At 43.0% G+C, this 21,343-nt stretch overlaps 1 protein-coding gene across 9 annotated transcripts in view; it reads left to right on the top strand.

Annotated features, from left to right (window-relative positions):
• LOC125005037 (serine/threonine-protein kinase BRSK2-like) overlaps positions 1 to 21,343 on the top strand; it is a 116,804-nt gene that overhangs the window by 57,389 nt on the left and 38,072 nt on the right. For all 9 annotated transcript variants that reach the window (XM_047579974.1, XM_047579973.1, XM_047579971.1 and 6 more), the window contains exons 2-4: positions 564 to 658; positions 17,617 to 17,702; positions 20,168 to 20,308. In XM_047579974.1, the coding sequence (XP_047435930.1) occupies positions 564 to 658; positions 17,617 to 17,702; positions 20,168 to 20,308 (322 nt within the window). The remainder of the gene's footprint in view (positions 1 to 563; positions 659 to 17,616; positions 17,703 to 20,167; positions 20,309 to 21,343) is intronic.

The following is a 21,343-nucleotide window of genomic DNA, read 5'->3' as shown; positions in this document are numbered from 1 at the left end:
TGGTAACTAGTGGTCACATGGTTCCATTAAGATGTGACTTATTCATCACAAATCTGTGAACATGAGCTCTAACATAATATTTAGTATAGTCTGTCCCCGAGTGTGAGTTCATCTTTCATTGGTGATAAAGTCAGATGCAACTGAAATGACAAAATAAAGTCAAAATATCTTTTAAGAGTTTCCAAGGTCAGGAAAGAACTTTGTGTTCAAATGATCCGTCATTTATCTGGAGCCAGAGGGACTTTCCAGCTTAATTCATGTCGCCTGTTTTACCTTGAAAAGCCTGAATTTGTTTTATCTTCAGTCGTCTGCTCGGTGCGGTCTGTGGGCTGTGTTTAAGTTCTCCAGAGGTGACTGGGTTCTCAGAGGACGGTGACTAGCCTTGAATGTGATTCCATTAATTCAGGTCCTTGGCTCGTCTTTTCTTTCCTCCCTCCTGTCATGATTACTTTGTCTAATTCAGACGTTTTTTTGTGCACGTCAGATAATTTGGATGGGTTTTGACACAGAGAGACTTTGAAGGAGTGACTTGATGTGGATGTTTTCTGACGTTTCTGTTTCAGGTCTTGTGAAGCTGGGGGTCCACTGTGTCACGTGTCAGAAAGTTGCCATAAAGATCGTCAACAGAGAAAAGCTCAGCGAGTCTGTTCTCATGAAGGTAAGACACTTCTTCTCATGATATTTATTGTTCTGCTTTAAAAAAAAAAAGAAAAAAAAGAAAGAGTTTTTATTTTTCAGAATTCAAGGATAAATCCTCTGGAGGTAAATCATTTTATTTTCAAATAAGTTGTTGTTAGACAGAAGTGAAAATGAATCCCATGAAAAGAGCAAACTCAACAGCATGACCTCCACATGCAGTCAGGGACCTTTGTCTGAAATGAAGCTCTCTTCAAATGGAAGGGAACTCCTGAGCTCAAGGTTGGAAGTCTACACACAACGTTTTCTGTAAGTGGTGAGACGCCGCTGCTAGGCAACCACTGGAGTCTAGAAGCCACAGACGCTAATAAGAGCTTAGCAACGAGCAGGTAACTTAATCAGGTAACTTAACGTGAAGGGAAAGGCAACATGACAAGATGAAGCTGTTGATCTGACCAGCCTTTACCTCACACACGTCATAAAATTAAAATTACAGTATATTAACTCACCTCCACCTCAGTCAGTTCTGTAAAAGTCTGCAAACGTGTCACAACTTGTTAACTGAGCTCAGAGAAAACGGGAACTTACAAGGTCACGATCTCACCTGGAGGCAGAATTAGTGTTTGTTTTTTTTAACATGTAATACAAATGATTAAAAAAAGAAACGCACATAAACAGGGACTATTTTCAGCAGCGGATTAATCCACGTTTGTCGCTCTAGTGAGTATTTGGAGCAGCAGGAGGTGAATGTTGGTTTGAACCTAAATAAACTGCAGTGACTGGTTGTAGTTCACCAGCTAGTTTGTTGTTTTGGTCTTTTTAATGGGATTTAATGAGGATAAGATAAAATTTCAGTTTCTGTCCTTGCTCAGAAAAAGATGAACCTAAAGACCAGTTTACGCACCGTACTTCTCTGAATTCACTGAAGTATATTCAGTTGTGTTAGAGAAATGTGAGGTTGACAAAAGGCATAACTACAAAATCCCACCTAAATCTTTCAAATTCAACTAATAGAAAATAAATTAAACTAAACTGTGCAGAAAAAGGAAGACAATTACCATTGTGAAAATAATGCAGACTTTGGTCACTTACAGTCGGTTCCTTACACCTGATCTTTTTTATCTGTTTTTAGTTTCAGTAACATGAAAATGTTTCTGAGTTCATCTCTTGAATGTGAATTGCATAAGAAACGTTTCCATTTGTCGCTGAGCTTCGTGCTCCACTCTCACAAGGAAACAGCCCAGAATGTGGCGCAGGTGCAAGTTTAAAGCTGTAACTGTTTCACCCACGCACATGAAACCCAGTAACTGAAGAGGTGTTTGCTCAGTGGACGGGCTGCTGGTCTTTGTCGCTTTTATTATTACTGTCATCGCTCTACTCTCCTCCTACGCCTTCAGCAAACAGGTGGATGCAGCTAAATCAGGCTGCATGAGTCACACGTACAGTATGATGGAGGTGGAGTGTGGAAGGTTCTGCCTTCCTTTCTTTTTATTTCTAACTTTGAAACCAAATTGCAACATGAGAGCCTTTGTGCAGCCCAAATAAACGTCTGATTTTATTTGTTTGACTTACATTTAAGTTGCAGTGATCAGAGCTCTAAATATTATTGAAGATTTAAATTGCCTGCAGGATAAATACTTAGCAGTCAGAGAGGGAGGCAGAGACGGCTTTGGTTCTGCTGCTGGAGAGAGAAGAGAGAGAGAAACTACAGCGTTAAACTGTGGTTATTAAATAAAAACAATGAGCTGAAAGAGGATCGAGTGTTCAGTCAAACAAGCGTTTGATTCATTGTTAATATAAAAACTATCGATTTGTGCAGCTTTAAACACATGAGTGTTGAAGTTGATTCTTTTATTGCAGACGAGCTCTGAACAGAAACGTCATTTCATAAAGAATCCGACTTCACAGCAAAGCAACACTTGTATTGTGTGGTTTAAGTGATAAGACTCAGATTTTTTTATTTATCCTTTAAGCGCTAATATGACTGATTCCAATTTATTATTCATTGATTATATTTTCACTCTTCCTCACACGCACAAGCTAATGTCTTTGTCTTTATCCACCCCCTCCCTTAACCCTAATGAGCACAACTAAAGCTTAACTCTTCCTCTATTAGGACAAAGGTTGCTAATTGTAACCTTTGTTTGAATTTCTTGTTTTGTCATTATTTTTTTTATAAAGCCAACTCTTAACAGGTTTGAACCCTCAGGAAGTTGTGGCGTCCAGACAGGACAGTGTGACCTCAGGGTGTAAGTGCTGTGCGAGGGTTTAGTCCCCACAACGTAATAAAAAGTAGAACACACACAGCTCGCCATTTTGCGTGGCTGTTAATCAGTTTGTCTTGTCGAGAAAAAACTTTTGATGATAGTAATCCAGTCTAAAACACTGTTAATTACACACACTTAAAGGTCGTGACACTGTGTAACGTCAGTGTGTGTTTGTGTGTGAGAATCCAGGTAGATTTAATCATCGGCAGAAGCTAATTTTCTGATGTGTGCGTCACACCTCTTTGCTGCTTCTTCTCCCACCCAGACTACTTAGCAGTGACAACGTGTGTGTGTGTGTGTGTGTGTGTGTGTGTGTGTGTGTGTGTGTGTGTGTTTTCGTGTGTGTAGGCGGAGGTCATGTGACCAGGCCATTTGCTGCTGCGCTCTTTGCTTTCTGCTGATAATTGTCCTTCTTCCCTAATGAGCAGAGCGAGGGAGGAACACCTCTCTCTTCGGATAATTGGCCGTTAACGCTGATGTTATTTTCTGAGTGCAGTAAAATCAAAATCAAAGAAGTTGGCTTCAAGGCTGGGAAGTTTCACCAGCACGCACAGGTCGGAGTAGGGAGTTTGTTGTTGACTCGCTGCTGCAGTGATTCCTCATATTGTTGGGAGGGTGAATCTGCATCACTGTCGTCTCCGCCTGCATCTGCACTGTGTGATTAGGAAGTCTATGAAGTCAAACTTTCATTTAAGCCATATATCTCTGTTAGTCTCCGTTGTTACAGTTCCTCTTTATTCCCTCCTGGTACCTATTAACCTGTCACATCCAATCATCCAGTATTTCCCACAATAGTGTCCACGAGTGCCAATAACAAAGTGAAAAAGATATATGACGGGAAAATGATGCCGTCACAGGTTGAAAACAAACCAACAAGGTGAACAGTCTGTCTTTGCTGAGCATTTCTTTGCTGTGGTTTTAAATAATAAAAGGTTGTTTTCCATCTTGCCCTGTGAGGAATCGTACATCCCCAAGCTTACGGGAATAAGCCAGATTAATGTCTTTGTGCAACTTTCTGATGTGACTGAGCCTTTTTTAATCACTGTGTGTTTTAAACGTCCGTAGTTTGGGATGGCAGGAAGGTTTATTGAAACAGATATGCATGGATGAATAGAAATAACTAGTAGTTGCAGACTCAGCTTAGCTTGGACAAACAGCAGGAAGGTAAAGGATGAAATACTGTGGACTCAACAGCTGTTATACACCATTTACTTTGGAGAAGAAACATTTGTGGTTGACAAAGGTTAAGTTTCTCTAGACCTGGTTGTAGAGTGACATGTAACATGAGGATATGCCAAAGTAAGCTCTGTAGCTCAGCTGGTGAACGACTATGCATGACACTAATTCTGGTAATTGGAAGGCAATGGAAAAAAAAACATTTTGGTTTTGTTAAAGCTGCAGTTAATACACACATCTGATAAAAAGGAATAATTAAAGATTATGCAACTGTAGAACATTGTGCTGCAGCAAACAGTGGTTCACCTTCTTCTCTGTGACTATATGGGGCTGAGAAATGTTGTGAATATACACATTGACACATGTCGCTGTCAATGGAATTAATTACTTAACAGCTTCAGTTTAAGATGTTATTTAAATAAGTAGCTGCAACATTTTGAAATGTACAGATTGTGACTGTTTTTACCATCTCTGTGATTGGAGTCATGGGTCAAATAATGTGTTTGGTTCCTAATTCTTGGGTCTAAATTTCAACCATTTCTTAAACATGTGTCTGGACTGAGCTCTAGAATAAACCCCTGAGAAAGGCTCTGTGCCAAAATGTGTAACCATGTTTTGTTGGAGTAATTATTGAACCAATGAAACATTACAACCTTCCTAATATTGTGGCTGCTGCCATGGAGGAGTGCTTTGCTATGGGGTGGGGGGGTCTGGTCTAGTCCGGTCTAGGTGGGTAAGTAACATCCACATGAATGAATGTCAGGTCCAAACGTTTCTCAGGAGAACCCTGAATTGTCACAAGATGGTTTAAATGTCATTCACTTCTGCTGTCAGTGGTCATAATGTTACGACTGATCGGTGTGCGTCCACTCTGCTTGTCAAATGAAACTTGTGCAATCACACCATTTAAGAACCAGATGTGTCTGCAGGATCTATTTTTAACTGCAGATGTGGAGGCAGCTAAGACCCAAGTGTGTTTAACAGAGGTACTTTAATGTGGCCACTTGTGATCAGATCGTTACTATCAGATTGTTAATACCAGGTCTGATCAGAGCTCCATGTTATATATTTTTGTGATAAAACCTTCTGAAGAGTGTGAAATGCATATTCCAGACGTCTCCTCCTCTTCCTCCCGGTCTCGTCTTATGTAACCGTAGTGACCAGTGTCCTTTTTGTTGCTCCTCGAGCCTGCATGTCATTTCTTCGCCTCAGTGTTTGTGGTGTTGTGTTGTGGTGTGGTGCGACGATGACCAGCGGGCTCGTCGTGCGTCCAGTTCGATGTGAACGCATCAGACGCTTGAGTTTCCTCCTCCTCTGCTCTTTTTCACTCGTATTCTGAGCCTGTGTTCCCTGCTTCTGTCTGTCTGGGGGTTGCCCCGGCAGCTTTGTCTAATCTTTCCCGCCTCGGTCTTATTTTAGAAGAAGCTGGGGCTCTGTTGTCATGGCAACAGGCAGCTATTGGCTGGAGTTATGCCTGTTGTGTTCTCACACAATGAAGTCTGCCCGGCCGCCCATAAATATATATATAAATTAAAAAAGAAAAAGACGTGAAGGTTTTTGAAGGGGTTTCGCGTTGGAGCCGTCGATGCCACTCCTCCTGCTGCAGCTGGCATTTTGAAGAGACCCCATTTTGTCCCATTTAGTTTGACATTTTCCAGATGAGCTGCTGGTTCGCGTCTTCACATTTCTTTCTCTTTCTTTCGCTGCTTTTATCCCAAAGTTTGTGAAGCGTTGGATGCGTTCTGTTTCCGTTTAGCATATGAATGTCTGTTTTGTTCACAATACAAGACATTTTCCTCGTTCGCTGTCACACGCTGAACCTCTTAAATGAAACCCTCAGATTGTTTCCACATACATTGTTTTTCTGTCACAGACAGTTTACATCCAGTTCTTGAAGATTCTCTTTGTTAAACACTCAGTGTCTGGTTAGAGTTATAACATCGGTGTGATTACAGACCAGGCGATCTGGTTTCAGCTTTAACTACCTGTGTTCACACCTGGCATCTTAAAATGTGTCTCCACATGCGTCCTCAGCCAGCACTGAGATCTGATGGTCTGATTGGTTCATCTTCTCAAACACTTCCACACACCTCCATGTTTCTTTTCCTGAATGGATTTATTCCAATAAACAAAGAGAAACCAGCACATGAACACTTTGAGTAGGAGCTGCTGTAACGAAAAGTGATTCTGATTCTTTGTGATCAGATGTACGGTGTGAGATCAACCTGCTTGTGACGCAACAACAATAAATCAGAGGATATTAGGTCTTTAGGATCTTCCTCTGGGCACCAGGAATATCAGTGCACCGGTGGCAACACTGAGGTAACCAAACTAAACCATGAAGCTGCTGCCGTCTAACGATCATCTGCTCTCACACGTGTTATCAGCTTCTTCCTGTCTCCACCTCCCTGTCCCTGTCATGTGCTAACCTGCACATCGTTATGCAAACACGTTATTGTGCGTCCGGCCTTGAATATCTTCCTACGAGCGTCCTGCAGCGTCTGTGATGCGTGTGTGTTGATGAGATGTGCAGGCTGACATTTATAGCACTTCTTCAGAGATCAGCACCTTACAAGAGCCACGGCGTCACCCTGCCCGGCACCCACATGTCAAAGCCTGGCATTTACAGCCGAGCCTCTCTGCTGCTAATGGAGCATCTCGTTAGAGGAACCACAGCTGGAGGAGCTGCTAGCGCCAGCGGCTAACGGGCGGAGGAGCGAAGCAGCTCGGCCCAGGACTCATTATGACGAGTGAAGCAACTGTAGTTCACATCGATCTCATACAGTGACTCACGCCGACTTTCAGCGTATGTACAGTTGGACTGTTTGCTGTTGCCGTGCAGGTTTAGTTCACCTCACATCTCCTGTGTCGGGATTAAAAAGAAAATTCACTTGAACGGCCAGCTGGTCCTCTCATATGTCGACCAGAAGGGGGAGCTAGTCTGGACTCATCGCTCAGAAAGGAGAAACAGGAAGAGATCCTATAAGAGATCCTATTAGCTGAGAGGTGAGGAAACAAGTAGAGCTCCAAACGTCTCCTGAATCCTGCTGATCACTCGTTCTACGGTTTATTAATTTGAGACGATCACGTTGACTTTGTTGCTTTGTTCACTTCCTGTTTCTCTTCTCAGCTGATTAGCCAATCAGAGCCACCTCTCACCAACTTATACTGAATGAAAAGCTGCACCGTGCAGAATAAAACCAGCTCAGTTTAGAAATAAGAAATAAAACAGATTCACCAGGAAACGTGACTATAGTTCATCTAGAAGTGCTCTTATTGTGAAAAACCTCAACAGGAAGACTTGTCTTTTTCTCTTTATGCACCTAATTTAGTGTTTGTATTTATCATGGGTCCATGTAAAGCCTCTGTGATCTCTGTTTATGCATACAGCAGTCTCATATCACTGTAAAATATTTCCAACAACTCAAAAAGAAAAAAAAACTGCCCAAGATGGCTGCGCCCATTTCAGCCGTAGTTCGGCTTCATGTTTGTTTTTATGCCTGTTAAAATAAGACAAACCAAATAAAAATGAAAAGTGTTCATTTCAGAGCTGATAAGTCTGTGTAGCCTCATGTAATCATCTTTAAAGGTGAGTCTTGACACAGCTTGGCTGAAAAAACATGAATGATGGAAAAGCGAGTATCACCAGGTTCCTGGGATAAAACATAGAAATTAAGATTCTGTTGTGTTTCTGTGAATTGAACTTGTGTGTCGGCTTCTTGTGCTGAATTTAATCCTGAGGGAGCCCTTGTGTGCTAAGCATGAAAATACAGGAGCAGTGTGATTGTGTGTGATTGTGTGTGATTGTGTGTGTGATTAAATCTCCTTGTGTGTTGAAGTGCAGCGGATTGTGTGTCTGAGCTCTTCAGAGGTTGAGCTCGGCCTCCTCATGCTCGACCGCACTCATTTCATCTCCTCAGCGTCTGGCTGCTCGCGTTAATGGTGTCAGTTGTGACTTAATGTGTGTTCATTCTGCTCTTTGCACTCGGACGTGCCAGGTGTCATCTTGTTTTTATGTTGTGAGGTTGAGGGCAGCGGTTTTTAATGGAACAGTAACGTTGTGGGGTCTTGTCGTCCTTGTTGGGCGTCCTTGTTAGGACTTGGTTTTAGGCTAAAAATTACTCTTTTTCTTTGTTCTATGTTTAAATGACAAACTGTAATGACATTTTAAACCCATTATTTTGACTTTTAAATAGTAAATTATAAATAGTTCCTGCTTAAACATTTAACCCAGAGGTTTTACTCTAAGGCAGCGCACTAATAAGATTTCTAATAAATAACTATTAACAGAGCTGCTGATTTCCTCAATCAAAAGGAAATTTTAGTTCTTTTTTGTCACTGATTCCAGAGGTTTGTGGCTTCTCTCTAATCTTTTCCCTCTAGTTTCTTTCTGAATTGGTTTTGTATCTTTCAAATCCAGATTGGATGGAGGGATTTGGAAATCCCTTCTTTGTGCCATGTGCTGTTTTCATGTGTGGTGATAAAAGGTCAGTGAAGGTGACGGGTGCACGACCACGAAGAGCTTTAAAAGTAATCAGTGAGATCTTAACGTGGTTTTTTAGCAGCTACTCGTGGACCTTCAGCGTCTCCTCTGGACGGACGCTGGACTCGTGATTCACTGCTGGCGTTAATCCGCTCACCTTCAGCCGGTCGGCCCCGTGTGTGACTGCTGTGAATGTGTTCGGTCTGAAGTGGGACTGTGAGGTCACCAGACGTCTGGTAGAAAGACTTCACTCTTTTAAACTCACGTATTTTGTTTCCTTCTTTTCATTCCTCTCTCCCCTATCGCATCCTTTCTGTTCCTCTTCCCTTCTGTTTTTCCCTTCTCTCATTTCATTTCATCTCCATTCATTCCTTCCACTTGTGTCAGACAACAGAGCAAACAAACTGGATTTGTGTTTCCTCGTGAAACACCTGGATGTCGCGCCTCCTCTGTCGTCTCCTCTGCCTGTGGGGTGATTGTGATATTCCAGCGGGTCGGTCTCTCAGGCGCCATAGCAACAGATGGCGGGTTGATTACCGAGTGGATGTTCCAATTTATCGGTCCTCGTGCCCCTCAGCCCCGTATCGTGTTTCAATTAAACAGAGATTTGGAAGCGGCGGCGCGGCCCGAGCCGGTCCTTATAATTCATTAAGAGGAGCTATCAGGCATGGAGGCCCCGACTGGAGGAGGCGGCTGGAAGGAGTGGAGAGCTCTGAGCCACTCGATGGAGGGAGGAACACCTTTTCTATCTGCGTCACCTGCTGGAATCAGACCTGAGTAGAAAATAAATAAGCACCACTTCACAGACGTTAATCAACAGAAGCATAATCAGTTCCCAACGGAGAGACGCCAGGACAAATTAGTCTGACTGTAATTTGTTTAGTAGTAATTAGTCTGATAGAAAACTAAATTCATACAAAGAGTTGGTCTGGTTTTGTAGGAGAATAATTCCTGGAGCTGGAACCAAGTATCAGTTTCCATATAAAGTGCACATACTTCGTGTGCCGAGTCTCACATAAAGAAAACTCTGCCACTAAGGCCCCGTCCAGACTTTGGACCTTGATCCGATCTCAAGTGACCAGCTTTAAGTACCGCTCTCAGTTTTCTTGATCTACCTGCAAAGAAGCGCAACATCATCTGGGGTACAGTTCAGTATTTTAACTGTAATGAATCTCTACCGCTGGTTCATGTGACGCACGTTGAGTTATTATTTATTGATCTGCACCCTGACGTTAGTTAAACCTGCGCAACAATTAGATTTATTTCTTATTTAGTTAATTAACAGCTACACGACAGACTTTTAAAAACCTCTCAATACTAATGAACAAACATCACTTCTGGTGTTTTTTCCATTACAGGAGATCTTTTATCATAGTGGCTGTGTGTTTTTTTCTGAACGAATGAGACGAACCTCCGCTCTGTTGAGTAGGAGGTTTTTAATGCAACTCAGGACTCATTGTGTGTTCACACTTCCAAAATAATATGGACAAATGCGACTCAGACCGCCTCTAAATGTGGTCGAGATCCGATCTCTCAAATGCAGCCTCAGTTCGTCCTGGGGCTGTTTGCACCCATCTTTTACTCTGGCCACCTACGCTCTAATTGCCCAGATTGGATCTTAATACGAGGCCTGAAAAGCTCAGAGCCGTTGTGTGTTGCATGTTTTGGCCGGATGCTCCATTAGTGTATGTACTGTAGTGTGAGGCTGTACGTGCAGAAGTGGAGGAGTGCTGCAGATCTGACTCATTGGAAATCATTGGTTGCGGCTTGGTCTGAGTCAGCGTCCATATGGCAGGTCTTAGGTCACCATCAACCCTCCAGCTGTCTGTCTTCACTCTCCACATTCACCGCCGACACGTCACAAACTCTAGAGTGATGGGACTAGAAATCTGGATTCATCGAACCTTTTCATCTGTCTGTCACGTGGTTGATTCCAAGTTCGGCTGTAACTGTTAAAAACATGCAGACGATCAGTTTTCTGTGCACTCCCACGCCCACTGATGTTGTTTGATTATTTTTACACTAACGCTGTGAAACCAGGAGCCAGGACGCATCCAATAGTATCACACTCTCTGTCAGCGTCACATTTCATCTTCTGTCTCCAGCGTCGGTCGGAGGCGTCTCAGTGACGGAGAAAACGAATTCATTCAGATGTCGTCCTCATTTATTCCAGTTTAGTTTAGCTCCAGACTATTGTGGAGATAACGACAAAGCTCGACTCCAGATCAAACTGGGGTCCCGGCGGATTCTTAACACACGGCTTTCGGGTGGAGTTTAACATTTTTTTCTCATTATTTTGCATCAGTAACAAAGTGCAAACCGCCTTGAAAGCTCTGACCTTTCAGGGGATGGATATTTTGGGTTCATACAGTGAAAAGGAAGTGGTGACACATTAATAATGTGAAATAAATGTTAAATACAGACACAGCAGCTCTGACTTTATTTGTCTCAGGTAGAACTGTAACAGTTCAAAGTCAAATCATCAAACCAGTTTAATGTTCTTTAAATGGACATATTATGATATATTTAACATTTCTGTGCTTTTGACTGATGTTCAGACACAACCATAGATTTTTTTAAGACTGCTTTAGAAAGCTTTGAGCATTTTAACAGTTTCCTGATGTTTTATGGACAAGTAGCTGGACTATTAATTAATAAATAACTAATTTGGGTTAAGTGTTAGAGGAAAATAAGGAGCTCACAGTCTGTAGGTCAGTACATGTAGAGGAAATGGATAAAATATATTCGATTAACTGCACCACAAGAAAAGATGCGACTTAGTTTTCAGTCCAGAGAAGGAGAAAGATTGTGGATGGTTTATATTTCTACATCATTGTGTTAACGTTTATACATTTTGTCTTCACGTCGCTGAAACACAAGTCGGTCTCTCTGTGTGTTTGAAACAACGACTAGAACGTGTTTGAAGTTGGAACTAATAAGTGCTGAACAGTTTCCTTTACGTCCTGACACTGAGACCAGATGAGACGTGGTTCAGATGATGTGACTGTAACCTCAGGTGAAAGTGGACTCATCAGTCTCTGCGCTGCAGCTCGTTAGAGAGTCACGTTAACAAACTCAAACTCTTTCTCCTCTGATGAAGTTGTTGGGTGTGTGGGTGGTCTGTTTGGTGGGTGGGGGGGAGAAGAGGTGTAATGAGATTGTTGTAGATGAAAGACTTCCTCTTGGAGCTTCGGTGGAAGAGCTGAACAAAAGTTTAATCGACTCATTTACACCTCTGAGACCCTGATTAACTCACCACAGGAGCCGGACTTTAAAAAACTCCTGCACAGACGATCAGTCTGGGTTCGTTCTGAGTGGTGGAACGAGTCCACAGGATGGGAACACTGACAAGTCTGTTAAATTCTCAGCTTTTACCTCCATTTGCCTTAACAGGACGTTAATCATGGCTGGATTCCATCGTTGACTGCTCAGTAGAGCTCCTGAGTTTGTACGAGCTGGTTCATTGCTGGAGCTGTGGTGCCCTGGGCTAATATTGGCAAAATGAAGCATATCTATCATTGTCTGCGCTCACATGGACACTAGTCGTCCTCTAATCATCAGAATAAAACTGCCTCATTCAGAACACAAGGAGGTTTCAGTCAGATGTTGACGTCTGGTGGCTCTTTTCTAACTGCTGGAATAAATCCGTTCTCTCTGAGCGTGTTTGATCCACGTGAGTTTCCAGGAGGAACAGAAACATGGAGGTAGAAAAACCCACGTGGACAACAACACTGGAGACTCTACTCTGGACATTCAGGACTGGAGATAAAGTTGGAGAAAAATCTTTGATTGATCAGGATCATTGAATCATCGTCATCATCATCACTTTAAACCTCTGTCACACCAATATAAAGTATTTATCACGACGTTGGATTAACACGTGAATATATTCTTTAAACAATAATTGCTTCATGTTAATCAAGAGTCTGCAGGATAATTGAATTTAATGCTCACACCCCTGTCTGCAGCTTATACGTTAATGCCTTTTTAATGACGACGAACAAAGCTGGAAACATTCCCACTAATTCTCCTGAACGTGGAGGATGAGCTGGAGATAATTGAGGTGAGCGGGGGACGGTGCTTCAGACGCGTCTCAGACGAGATCTCAGTAACCCAGACGACAGAATTAAAGAGTGCTTCACCTGTGTTACCAACCCCCCCATCTTCCCTGCATGCCCACGCACTTTATTACAACACATTAAAAAGCCATACGGGTCATGATGGAGCTTAATAAACGTCAGCGTCACAGTCGGTGCAGGGAGGCCCGTGCTCCGTGTCTGTTTACCTTGGACACGAGTTTAATTAGCCTCTGCCGTGCTGCACCGTGTGAGCGCGACTGTGTGAGGAGACAGCGACAAGGGTAATTGGATCTGATAGCAGGTTCACGGGCTGGTGTGTTGCACCTGCATCCATCACAGACACAAGAGTGTGCTCTCCTGAAGGTGGGAAATCCAAATATCTGAAGATGGGATGAGATGAGAGCTCACAGGAAATTATGCTAAAATATCCAAGAGGTGTTTTGCTGCCATCTTGTGCTGTTGACATTCAATTATATATTTACATGTGCAGCGACAGCACAACAGGTATGTGAAGTTCAAGGGCTGTACGTTTAGGACCAGAACAAGATGGCAGCTCCTGTTCTGGAGATATTTTCAGGAGGCGACCTCCAGGTCTGAGCGATCAAGCTCATACCAAAGTGCAGAAAACTACAGTTCATCAAGTGGCCACTAGAGGCTCCAAAAGGGAACAGATCCCCATAGACTTTTGGGTGACTTTGGATTTTGGTCTCAATAGTTTATGTCACTGTTTATTTTTTCCAACTCATCTATTTATTTATTTTTAATTAAAATTCTGTATAATTAAGGGTGGAAGTACCCTGAGCTAACGGGTAGCATGTGCATGTCCATATTTGGAATATCCAAGTGTGGGCGGAGTAAAGCTCATCCAACATGGCAACCGTGAGTTCTGCCCACTATGGGATTCATGTTCAGGGTTCACAATCCACTGGTTGACGTCATGATGTCCATAATATATCCAGTCAATGGATATTTTGCCATCACGTTCAGGATGAGAGGATGTGATGACACATCTTCTGTTTTGCAGAATCCCACTCAGTGTTTACATGCAGAGGTTAGTCGAGTTATGCTCAAAATTCTTCTTTCTCACTATATACATATATATATATATGTATATATATATATATATATATGTATATATATATATATGTATATATATATATATATATGTATAATATATATATATATTATATATATATATATATATATATATATATATATATATATTATATATATATACAGTCCTTGTCCCAGTTTACATGCAGCGCAAGAAAATCTAGTAACTGTTCTCCTCCACCACACTAGGTGGCGATACGTGTCTTTTCAGCGGGACAATACCACGTTAATACGGCCCGATTTCCGGATGTTACTTGATATAATACACAAGAGTCGTTCATGCGGCGGACCGGCATTTAAACAACAACCAGACGGATAATAGTACATTTTTTAATCTCGTACGTAATGTTTACGCTACTTCTGGTGCAGGTAAGATCCGCGCTGTCCTTCAGATGGTTCTTCTAGCGGCTCCGTTTCTCTTCTTTTTCTTCTTCTTCTTCTTCTTCTTCTTTTGCAACTGGCTTTCTTGGACGTGTTTGTTCCGGGGTCACATGCCAGCGCAGCGGTGGTGGAGCATGCGCACACGCATCATCTCATCCGATTCAATCGCATTATCTTGGTGTCTCAATCTGAAAATGAGAACTCTGATTTTAAAAGGAGTAACGTGTTTACATGCACTTAAGTTCTCCTGTTATAGTCCGATTAAGGCAATAATTCGTTTTTTTTTCTGATGACTGATTTTCCCAAGATTTCATTTTAAGACTTCTATTTGTGTGTGTTTTTGGGGCCACTATTTCAGTGATTATTTGTTGAGTTTGATGGATTTAATCTTGGTTCTGCCTCTCTCATTGTCATTAGTGTCCTGAGTAAAATTTCATAGCTTGTTCTAAAATATATGTGACTTCTGTAAGTCATGTGGTCCATGGTTCTGATAAAGTGTAGAGACCTATGAGAGACAGCAGCTGTCTCTGTATGCTAAGTGGTGTTAGTATTCATTTACATACAGAGCACTAATCTGAGATCTGATCTCAAGTGCTGGCCAGGGACGCATATGAAGATGTGTCTAAATGCCAGGTGTGAACACAGGTACTTGTAATTGAATTCCCCAGGACAGATGTTAATACAAGGTCTGAAAAAGGGCTTCAGTCACTTTAAGTTGTTTCCTCTGTGACGTGATCTTTGCTTTCTGGCTCTTGGTCGTCTAAGACTCATCAACTCCAACTAGCGTCACCGTGCACGACTCGCGCTGTGTTTTTCCCACCTGTTGTTGCAGCTACACACTTCTTGAAGAAATCAACTTGACGGCAACATGTCGGTTCTTGTGATGTCCCTGCTCTCATGTTGTCTCAAGAGCTGCTGCAAATGTAAATGTTCTTTAAAACCATCATCTTGCAGAGATTTCTAAAGTAAATTTACCGCAGTGCGCCGACCACTTTGTCTTCTAAAAAGGACTCATTCGCAGAAGCGAGGACATTTAGAAAGAGACTGGATTATGTTTGCCATCCATATTTAAGTAATGGCTTGTATTATCATAGTGAAGCCACTGAATTGTCGGTATTCTGTGAAATGTTTTTTTTATTCATTCTTTTAGTTCATCCAGTGAGGCTTGAAAAATCTTTTGTAAGCTGCTTCTTTCTTCCTCCTGAGCTCTGGGAGAAGAGTTTGGGGATGAGAAGCTGGTGTGACAGCCTGGTCTGGGAAACGACCGGTCCGGAGATTAAAAGGAATTCTTTTATTATCTATCAGCTGCCAGCCGCAGCCACCGCTCACCGTGACACACCTTTGAAGAGCACCAGCTTTGATGGGAGTGAAATTTAATTTTCAGGTGTCTCGTGTCGACCCGTCACATCAGGGGCCCAGACTCAGAGGGTGACTCAGATTTCGTGTTGGTCAGTTGACGCAGGGGCAGGAGACGTGTCATGAGGGCAAAATAAACGATGATTGACAGGTGAGTGATGGCGTTTCATTATCTCGCTTAAAGCGCAGCAGTGATGAGAATCAGAAATCGATGCCTTCGGTATAGTTTCCCCCTGATGCTCCTTTCTTCACTGGTTCAACACGGAAAACCTGATGTGATATTTTCGTTGAGTTCATTTTTATAAATCGACTGCTGGGGTGGAATCATCAGAGGCTGTGCAGCCTCTCGCTGATTGACTTCATATCTTCCAGCTGATGGCAGGATGTCTACGGACATTTAATTGCTCTGTAGCTGCTTTGCTTTCTGGTCCAATTTTGGTCAGTCCTATAACCGAGAAGACCCAACAGAGCATGTTCTTCCTGCAGCAGCTGGAACGGTTGACAGTGACAATGATGGTTCACGTCCACACCTGAATCGTACATCACCACCTGAGACAGGGACAGACTGCAGCGTTTCACTCCCTCTGGTAGAGACGGTGATTGGCTGGAATCTGTCGTCTCTCCAGGACAATGAGTTGGACATAAACTCACCTCAGACACAAACAAACTCTCTGGTTCTCCATCAGAACCACAAGCTCACGCCACAAGAACAATTTATTCCCATCTGCAACTGGACTCATGAATTATCGCCCCCTAACAAACACACTCATGCACAGATATTCATCCACCCTCATAAGTCAGGATCCTGTTAGAGGACTTCAACTCGCCCTTTGACACCATCATCTCAGCCTCGCTGCCGGACCAGTTCCCCCAGTCAGTCAGTCAGTCAGTCAGTCAGTCTGTCAAGCTCCTGAAAGTTGCAGCAGACACCATCTCCATAGAACACTGTACATCTAAATCTGTGAGGCCAGCAGAGATGCTCCTAGACCCACCCACCCCCTTCGTCCTGGGTGACACTGTGGAACCATCCGAACACAGGAAGTGGGAGCTATTAAATCACAACCTGCCTCAACGTGTTCATGCATGTTCTCTGCAGTTCCTTTTCCTTTTAAAACTGTTCTTCCTTTATTTAAAACCAGATCTTTTTAGATCTTCATTCTATATTTATATATATTGTTATTTTCTTTTGCTTAGAGTTAAAGATTGGAGGATTTAAACTCTCAACTTTGTTGAACAAGCACTGTTTTTTCTTCTATGTTTTAAAATGCTTTATAAAAGATCGTCAAACAGAAAGAACTCAGAGAGGCTTAGTAGCCGAACCCGTCCGACTGGTGGAACCTCGTTGTTTCCTGAAGTGGGTCGACCCTCCGGCCTGCTGAGGTGAAATCTCATCCGTAGCAGGTCTGCTTAGTGGTGAAACAGCTCTGGACACATTTGTAAAGATTCTCCATTGGTTCCTGACACACGCCTAAAGATCTCTTATCACATCGGTCTGTTATTTTATAGATTTATCCCTTTAAAAGAACCAAATAATGTCTCGCTGGGTTGTATGACTTCTCATTGGTTTATATAGTCTGCAAATATTGTGGCTATAATCTGCTTGTGCTCCTGTGTGTGTACTCATATCACGCAGTTATTTATTGTGTTTGTTTTATCCGTGTCGACTTGATGCTCATGTGCTGCGAGTGGATTTCACTCTCCTAACATGTTGATGTGTGAACACAAACCGTTTCCATGTGCTGTCACTGAGTGTGGCAGACTTTGTTCTTTGTGATTATCCAGGCGTGATGCGCCGCTCGCTCCAACACATTTGCGTTAAACTAAAAGTGTTTTCCTCAAACGCAGCCGCCTCCCGCTAACAAACCAGCCGAGCTTTACAAGTGAACCGGATCCAGAGGTTAAATGCTTGATTTATTTTTTTATTTTATTTTGTTTCGGCAAGCACCAAAACAACGCGAGTGTGAAAACACTCCGGGGCCACTTGGAGTGATTAATGTGACATAACAAATACATGTGTGTGTTTCCATTAGCCGCCCAGGCTGCGCCAGCCTCATTATCTTCAGCTTAGACCGCTTGCTTTCACATTTCCTGATGGATTGTGTGTTCTTCTTGTGTTTCCCTGCAGGTGGAGCGGGAGATAGCCATTCTGAAGCTCATAGAGCACCCCCACGTTTTAAAGCTGCACGACGTCTACGAAAACAAGAAATACCTGTAAGTGCATTTTTCTGCTGCTTCCATGCTGCCTTTCCAGCACGTGTTTTTTATTCCATTATATTTTAAGGTTCAAGATGCAGCTTTTTGTCTTCTCCGGCTAAAATGTGGACGTTGTCCTTCCGGTGTAGATGCTTCTCCTCTGTGTTTGTGAATGAGTTGTTTAGTTTGACCTGGATGACTTTAAAACTTTCACTGTGTCTTTTTGAAACATATACTGTAATAGTTTGTTGTTCTTCAAACAGAATGTGTGGAGAATTCATTCTGCTGCAGGTCTTTGAAGGCTGACTCACAGCTCAGATAGGATGTGAGGATGAACACCAGAGTGTGCGTCAGCACGAGCCTGAACATGAGCTTCAGTCTGAGCTCAGGGATTCTATCAAAGCAGCTTTGGTGTATGTCCGCGTTTTATTGTATACATTAATCTAACACATGTGGCGGCTGTGCTCCAGTGGCACGGCTTAATGCGCTGTTCAATAATTGATAAAGGCGCCGCCGTCAAATGGAGCAGGAATTTGTTTTCTTAATGTTGCGAGGACAGGGAAGGATGGTCATCAGTGGATGCAAACAGTTTGCCACGGCAGCGCTCGCACTCACAAATCACGGCCGAATGTGTTTCTAATTTAAACGGCTCTGACAGGTGAACGCTCGAGCAGATCCCTTAATCTGTTAATAAATCAGGCCGCGAGGAGGACGGCCTGCCGGAGGAGCCGGCTTCTCCACGCAGAGCGGGATCAGCCACATCTCCCAGACGAATGAAAGGACGAGAGACGGAGATAAAGCATTTGAAACCCCACACAGACCTGCACGGGCTGCGGCTTTCTCAGGGATTTAGATCGTATGTATGTGGTGTGGTGACTTCAGCCAAACGCTCTTTAGTTTATGACTTGGTTGTTTCATTCATGCCTCGGTCATTTTGAGGAAAAAGGAAACGGACGCTTTTCTTTGGTAAATCAGTTTAATTGAAAAGGAATCAAAGATGCAAAGAGCTGTTTTTAACCAAATACTAAATGAGGGCTTTTTTTGTCTCGATGTCCTGGCTCGAGGGCCATAAAGTGTAGACATGACAGCAGAGTTACAAGGATAAAGGGAAATATTTGAGACAGACTATGCCTTTATGGCCCCAACACTTAGTTTATGACGATAATTAATCCCATGAATCATCCAAAGACACTTCCTCTGCAGCTGGAAGGCCACAACAAGAGTTTATCCAAATCTTATGCTGCAGTAGATGTATTTGTTTAGAACTCGCCTGGTGTAGAAAGGTGTTGGTGTTGGTATGTCCATCAACACTTTTTTGTTTTTGTGCGATAACCCCAGGGTGGCCCCTGGCAATCCTGGGAAAACAGACGAGTAGAGGTCTAGCCAGACGGATAATCTCATACTCTGCCGACTGACTCAAGGTTTTGTATTTACTGAGAAACCAAAGAAAATATCACCTTACTGTGGGTATGAATGGTCAAACTATCCCATAACATGACTTATAAACCTACAACAGAGTCAACAAGTCAAACATCTGTCACAGTTTCCTATAAACCTGGAAAAAAAATGAGATATCCTGCTTCTAGACCATCAATCAAACTGAGATCAGATTAGAATTATTGATCAAGCTCAAATTTCCTAGAGTGGCCTTCTTCCGTTAAAGCGGCGTTCGGATGACACTCAGGAGGATTGAACTCATCAGAGCCTTGTTGAAGTAAATCAACCTGCAGCCGCTGATCGCCTGTTAGAAATATGGCCGTGCCTCTGCAGAACAGTCCTGACTCAGCAGTGTTGGGATAGTAGGAAGAGTCAGATGTCAGTCAATGTTACTATGAGCAAAGAGGAACTTTCTCAGCACCAGATCATGGAGACTGGAGGTTTCTAACGGGGCAGAGCATGGAGCTCTAAAACACTTTGTGTTTCCATCAGAATTTCAATGCATCAAACTCTGGTTTCTGTCAGAAACGTCCAGAATAAAGAACAGGAGACGTCCTGACAAATGACGACTGTCTAGGAGAGGCCCAGAGGATGAGTAGTGTCTCTAAAACTCTTCTCAGTAGAGAAAGTGGAACAACCTATTGGACCGGACTAAGACAGAGCAGCATCACAGTGGATGATGGAGACATTTAATCCCAGGAAGAGATCAGTGGTTTGGAGTCGGGAGTTGGAACTGACTCGGTCTGACCACCCTGGTGATTAGAGACATTCTTCATCCTCTGGTTTCATCTGTGTGGAGAATGAGCCTAAACACACACAAGAAGAAGAACTTAAAGACTAAAGAAGACTGAAGAAAGTTTCATCCACAACCAGCCGAGCATCGATGAAGACTTGAAGACAAACAGTCCTCACATGGAGAAGCTCTTTGGTCATGACTGGATCCCATGCAGCATCACTGATGCTGTCATTAAATAAAGTCGTGGACATGTTTCACTCATGTATCTTTTCTTGTCACTGACCTTGCTCCTTGTGTCTTCCTCTTTCAGGTACCTGGTGCTAGAGCATGTATCCGGTGGGGAGCTTTTTGACTACCTGGTGAAGAAGGGCCGGTTAACACCTAAAGAGGCCAGAAAGTTCTTCAGACAGATCATCTCAGCTCTGGACTTCTGCCACAGCCACTCCATATGGTTTGTCTCTCACAATCACAGAAATCTTGTATCATTTTAATAAATCAATTTTCAAATATGCATCATCCATCATCTAGAGCGGTTTATCCACCAGATGATCGAGAGGGGCACAGGGCACATCACAGAGAATGTTCAATGACTCTTTCTTCTGATTTGCTCAGAAAACACATAGATCTCCAATAACGATCTCACGGCTTCCTTCAAGAACCCAACAGTCGAGGTTTTGTGCAGACAAAATAAAAACTAGAAGCTGAAAGTTGCAGGTTCAGTACAGTATTTCTGTTAAGAGCTGCAAAATGTGAGAGAGGGGAAGTAGATTTACACGAGTGGCCGCTGCGCCTGATTTATCGCTGCTGACTGACCTCTGCAGCAAAAGAACCTGCCTCTGCAGCACCACAGTTTAATCAGGCTCAAAGGGAGAAGCTTCACCAGAGAGATGGGAAGAGGAGTATGAAGGACAGTGAACGAACTCCAGCAGCAGCAGCAAAATGTAGAATGTTCTTATAAAGTCAATATGTTTTTCTGCTGTTACCGTGCTGCCGTCGTATTTTCCTGTCTGTCTTGTTCTGTTCCAGCTCTTCCTCGTCTTCACCGCTCTCCCTGTCCTCCTCGTCCTCCATATTTGACAAACATTCCTTAAAACTGTTGATGTTTTGGTCTGAACATGAGCAGAGATTAACTGACAGCCTCCGACAGTTCAGGCTTAGTAAATATCTCCCACGCTGCGCTGATAAAAAGTATTTCATATTCTAGGAATTTTAAATGACGTTTTCATCATCCCTAAAAGCACTGAAGGGTTTGGTTTTCCTTGGACAGATGAACAACAGGTCTCCTCCGGCTCCTCAGCCTCTCCCGTCATCGGCTGTAGCCCGAGGCGACTTTAGAGGCCTCAGCTCCTCTTGATCTCTTTTCATCTCGGAGAGCGCCTTCGCTTCCTCCACTCATCGCTGCAACACCGAGTATCTAAGAGCAATTCCACATCAAAGATGTTCTGCTTCTGGCTCTCAGCAGTAGACCTCAAGTGTTTGGCTTTGA

This window comes from Mugil cephalus, chromosome 3, assembly GCF_022458985.1.
Source record: "Mugil cephalus isolate CIBA_MC_2020 chromosome 3, CIBA_Mcephalus_1.1, whole genome shotgun sequence".
Taxonomy (NCBI): domain Eukaryota; kingdom Metazoa; phylum Chordata; class Actinopteri; order Mugiliformes; family Mugilidae; genus Mugil; species Mugil cephalus.
Note: the sequence above shows the minus strand (reverse complement) of the source record. Positions and strands in the feature narration are given on the sequence as shown.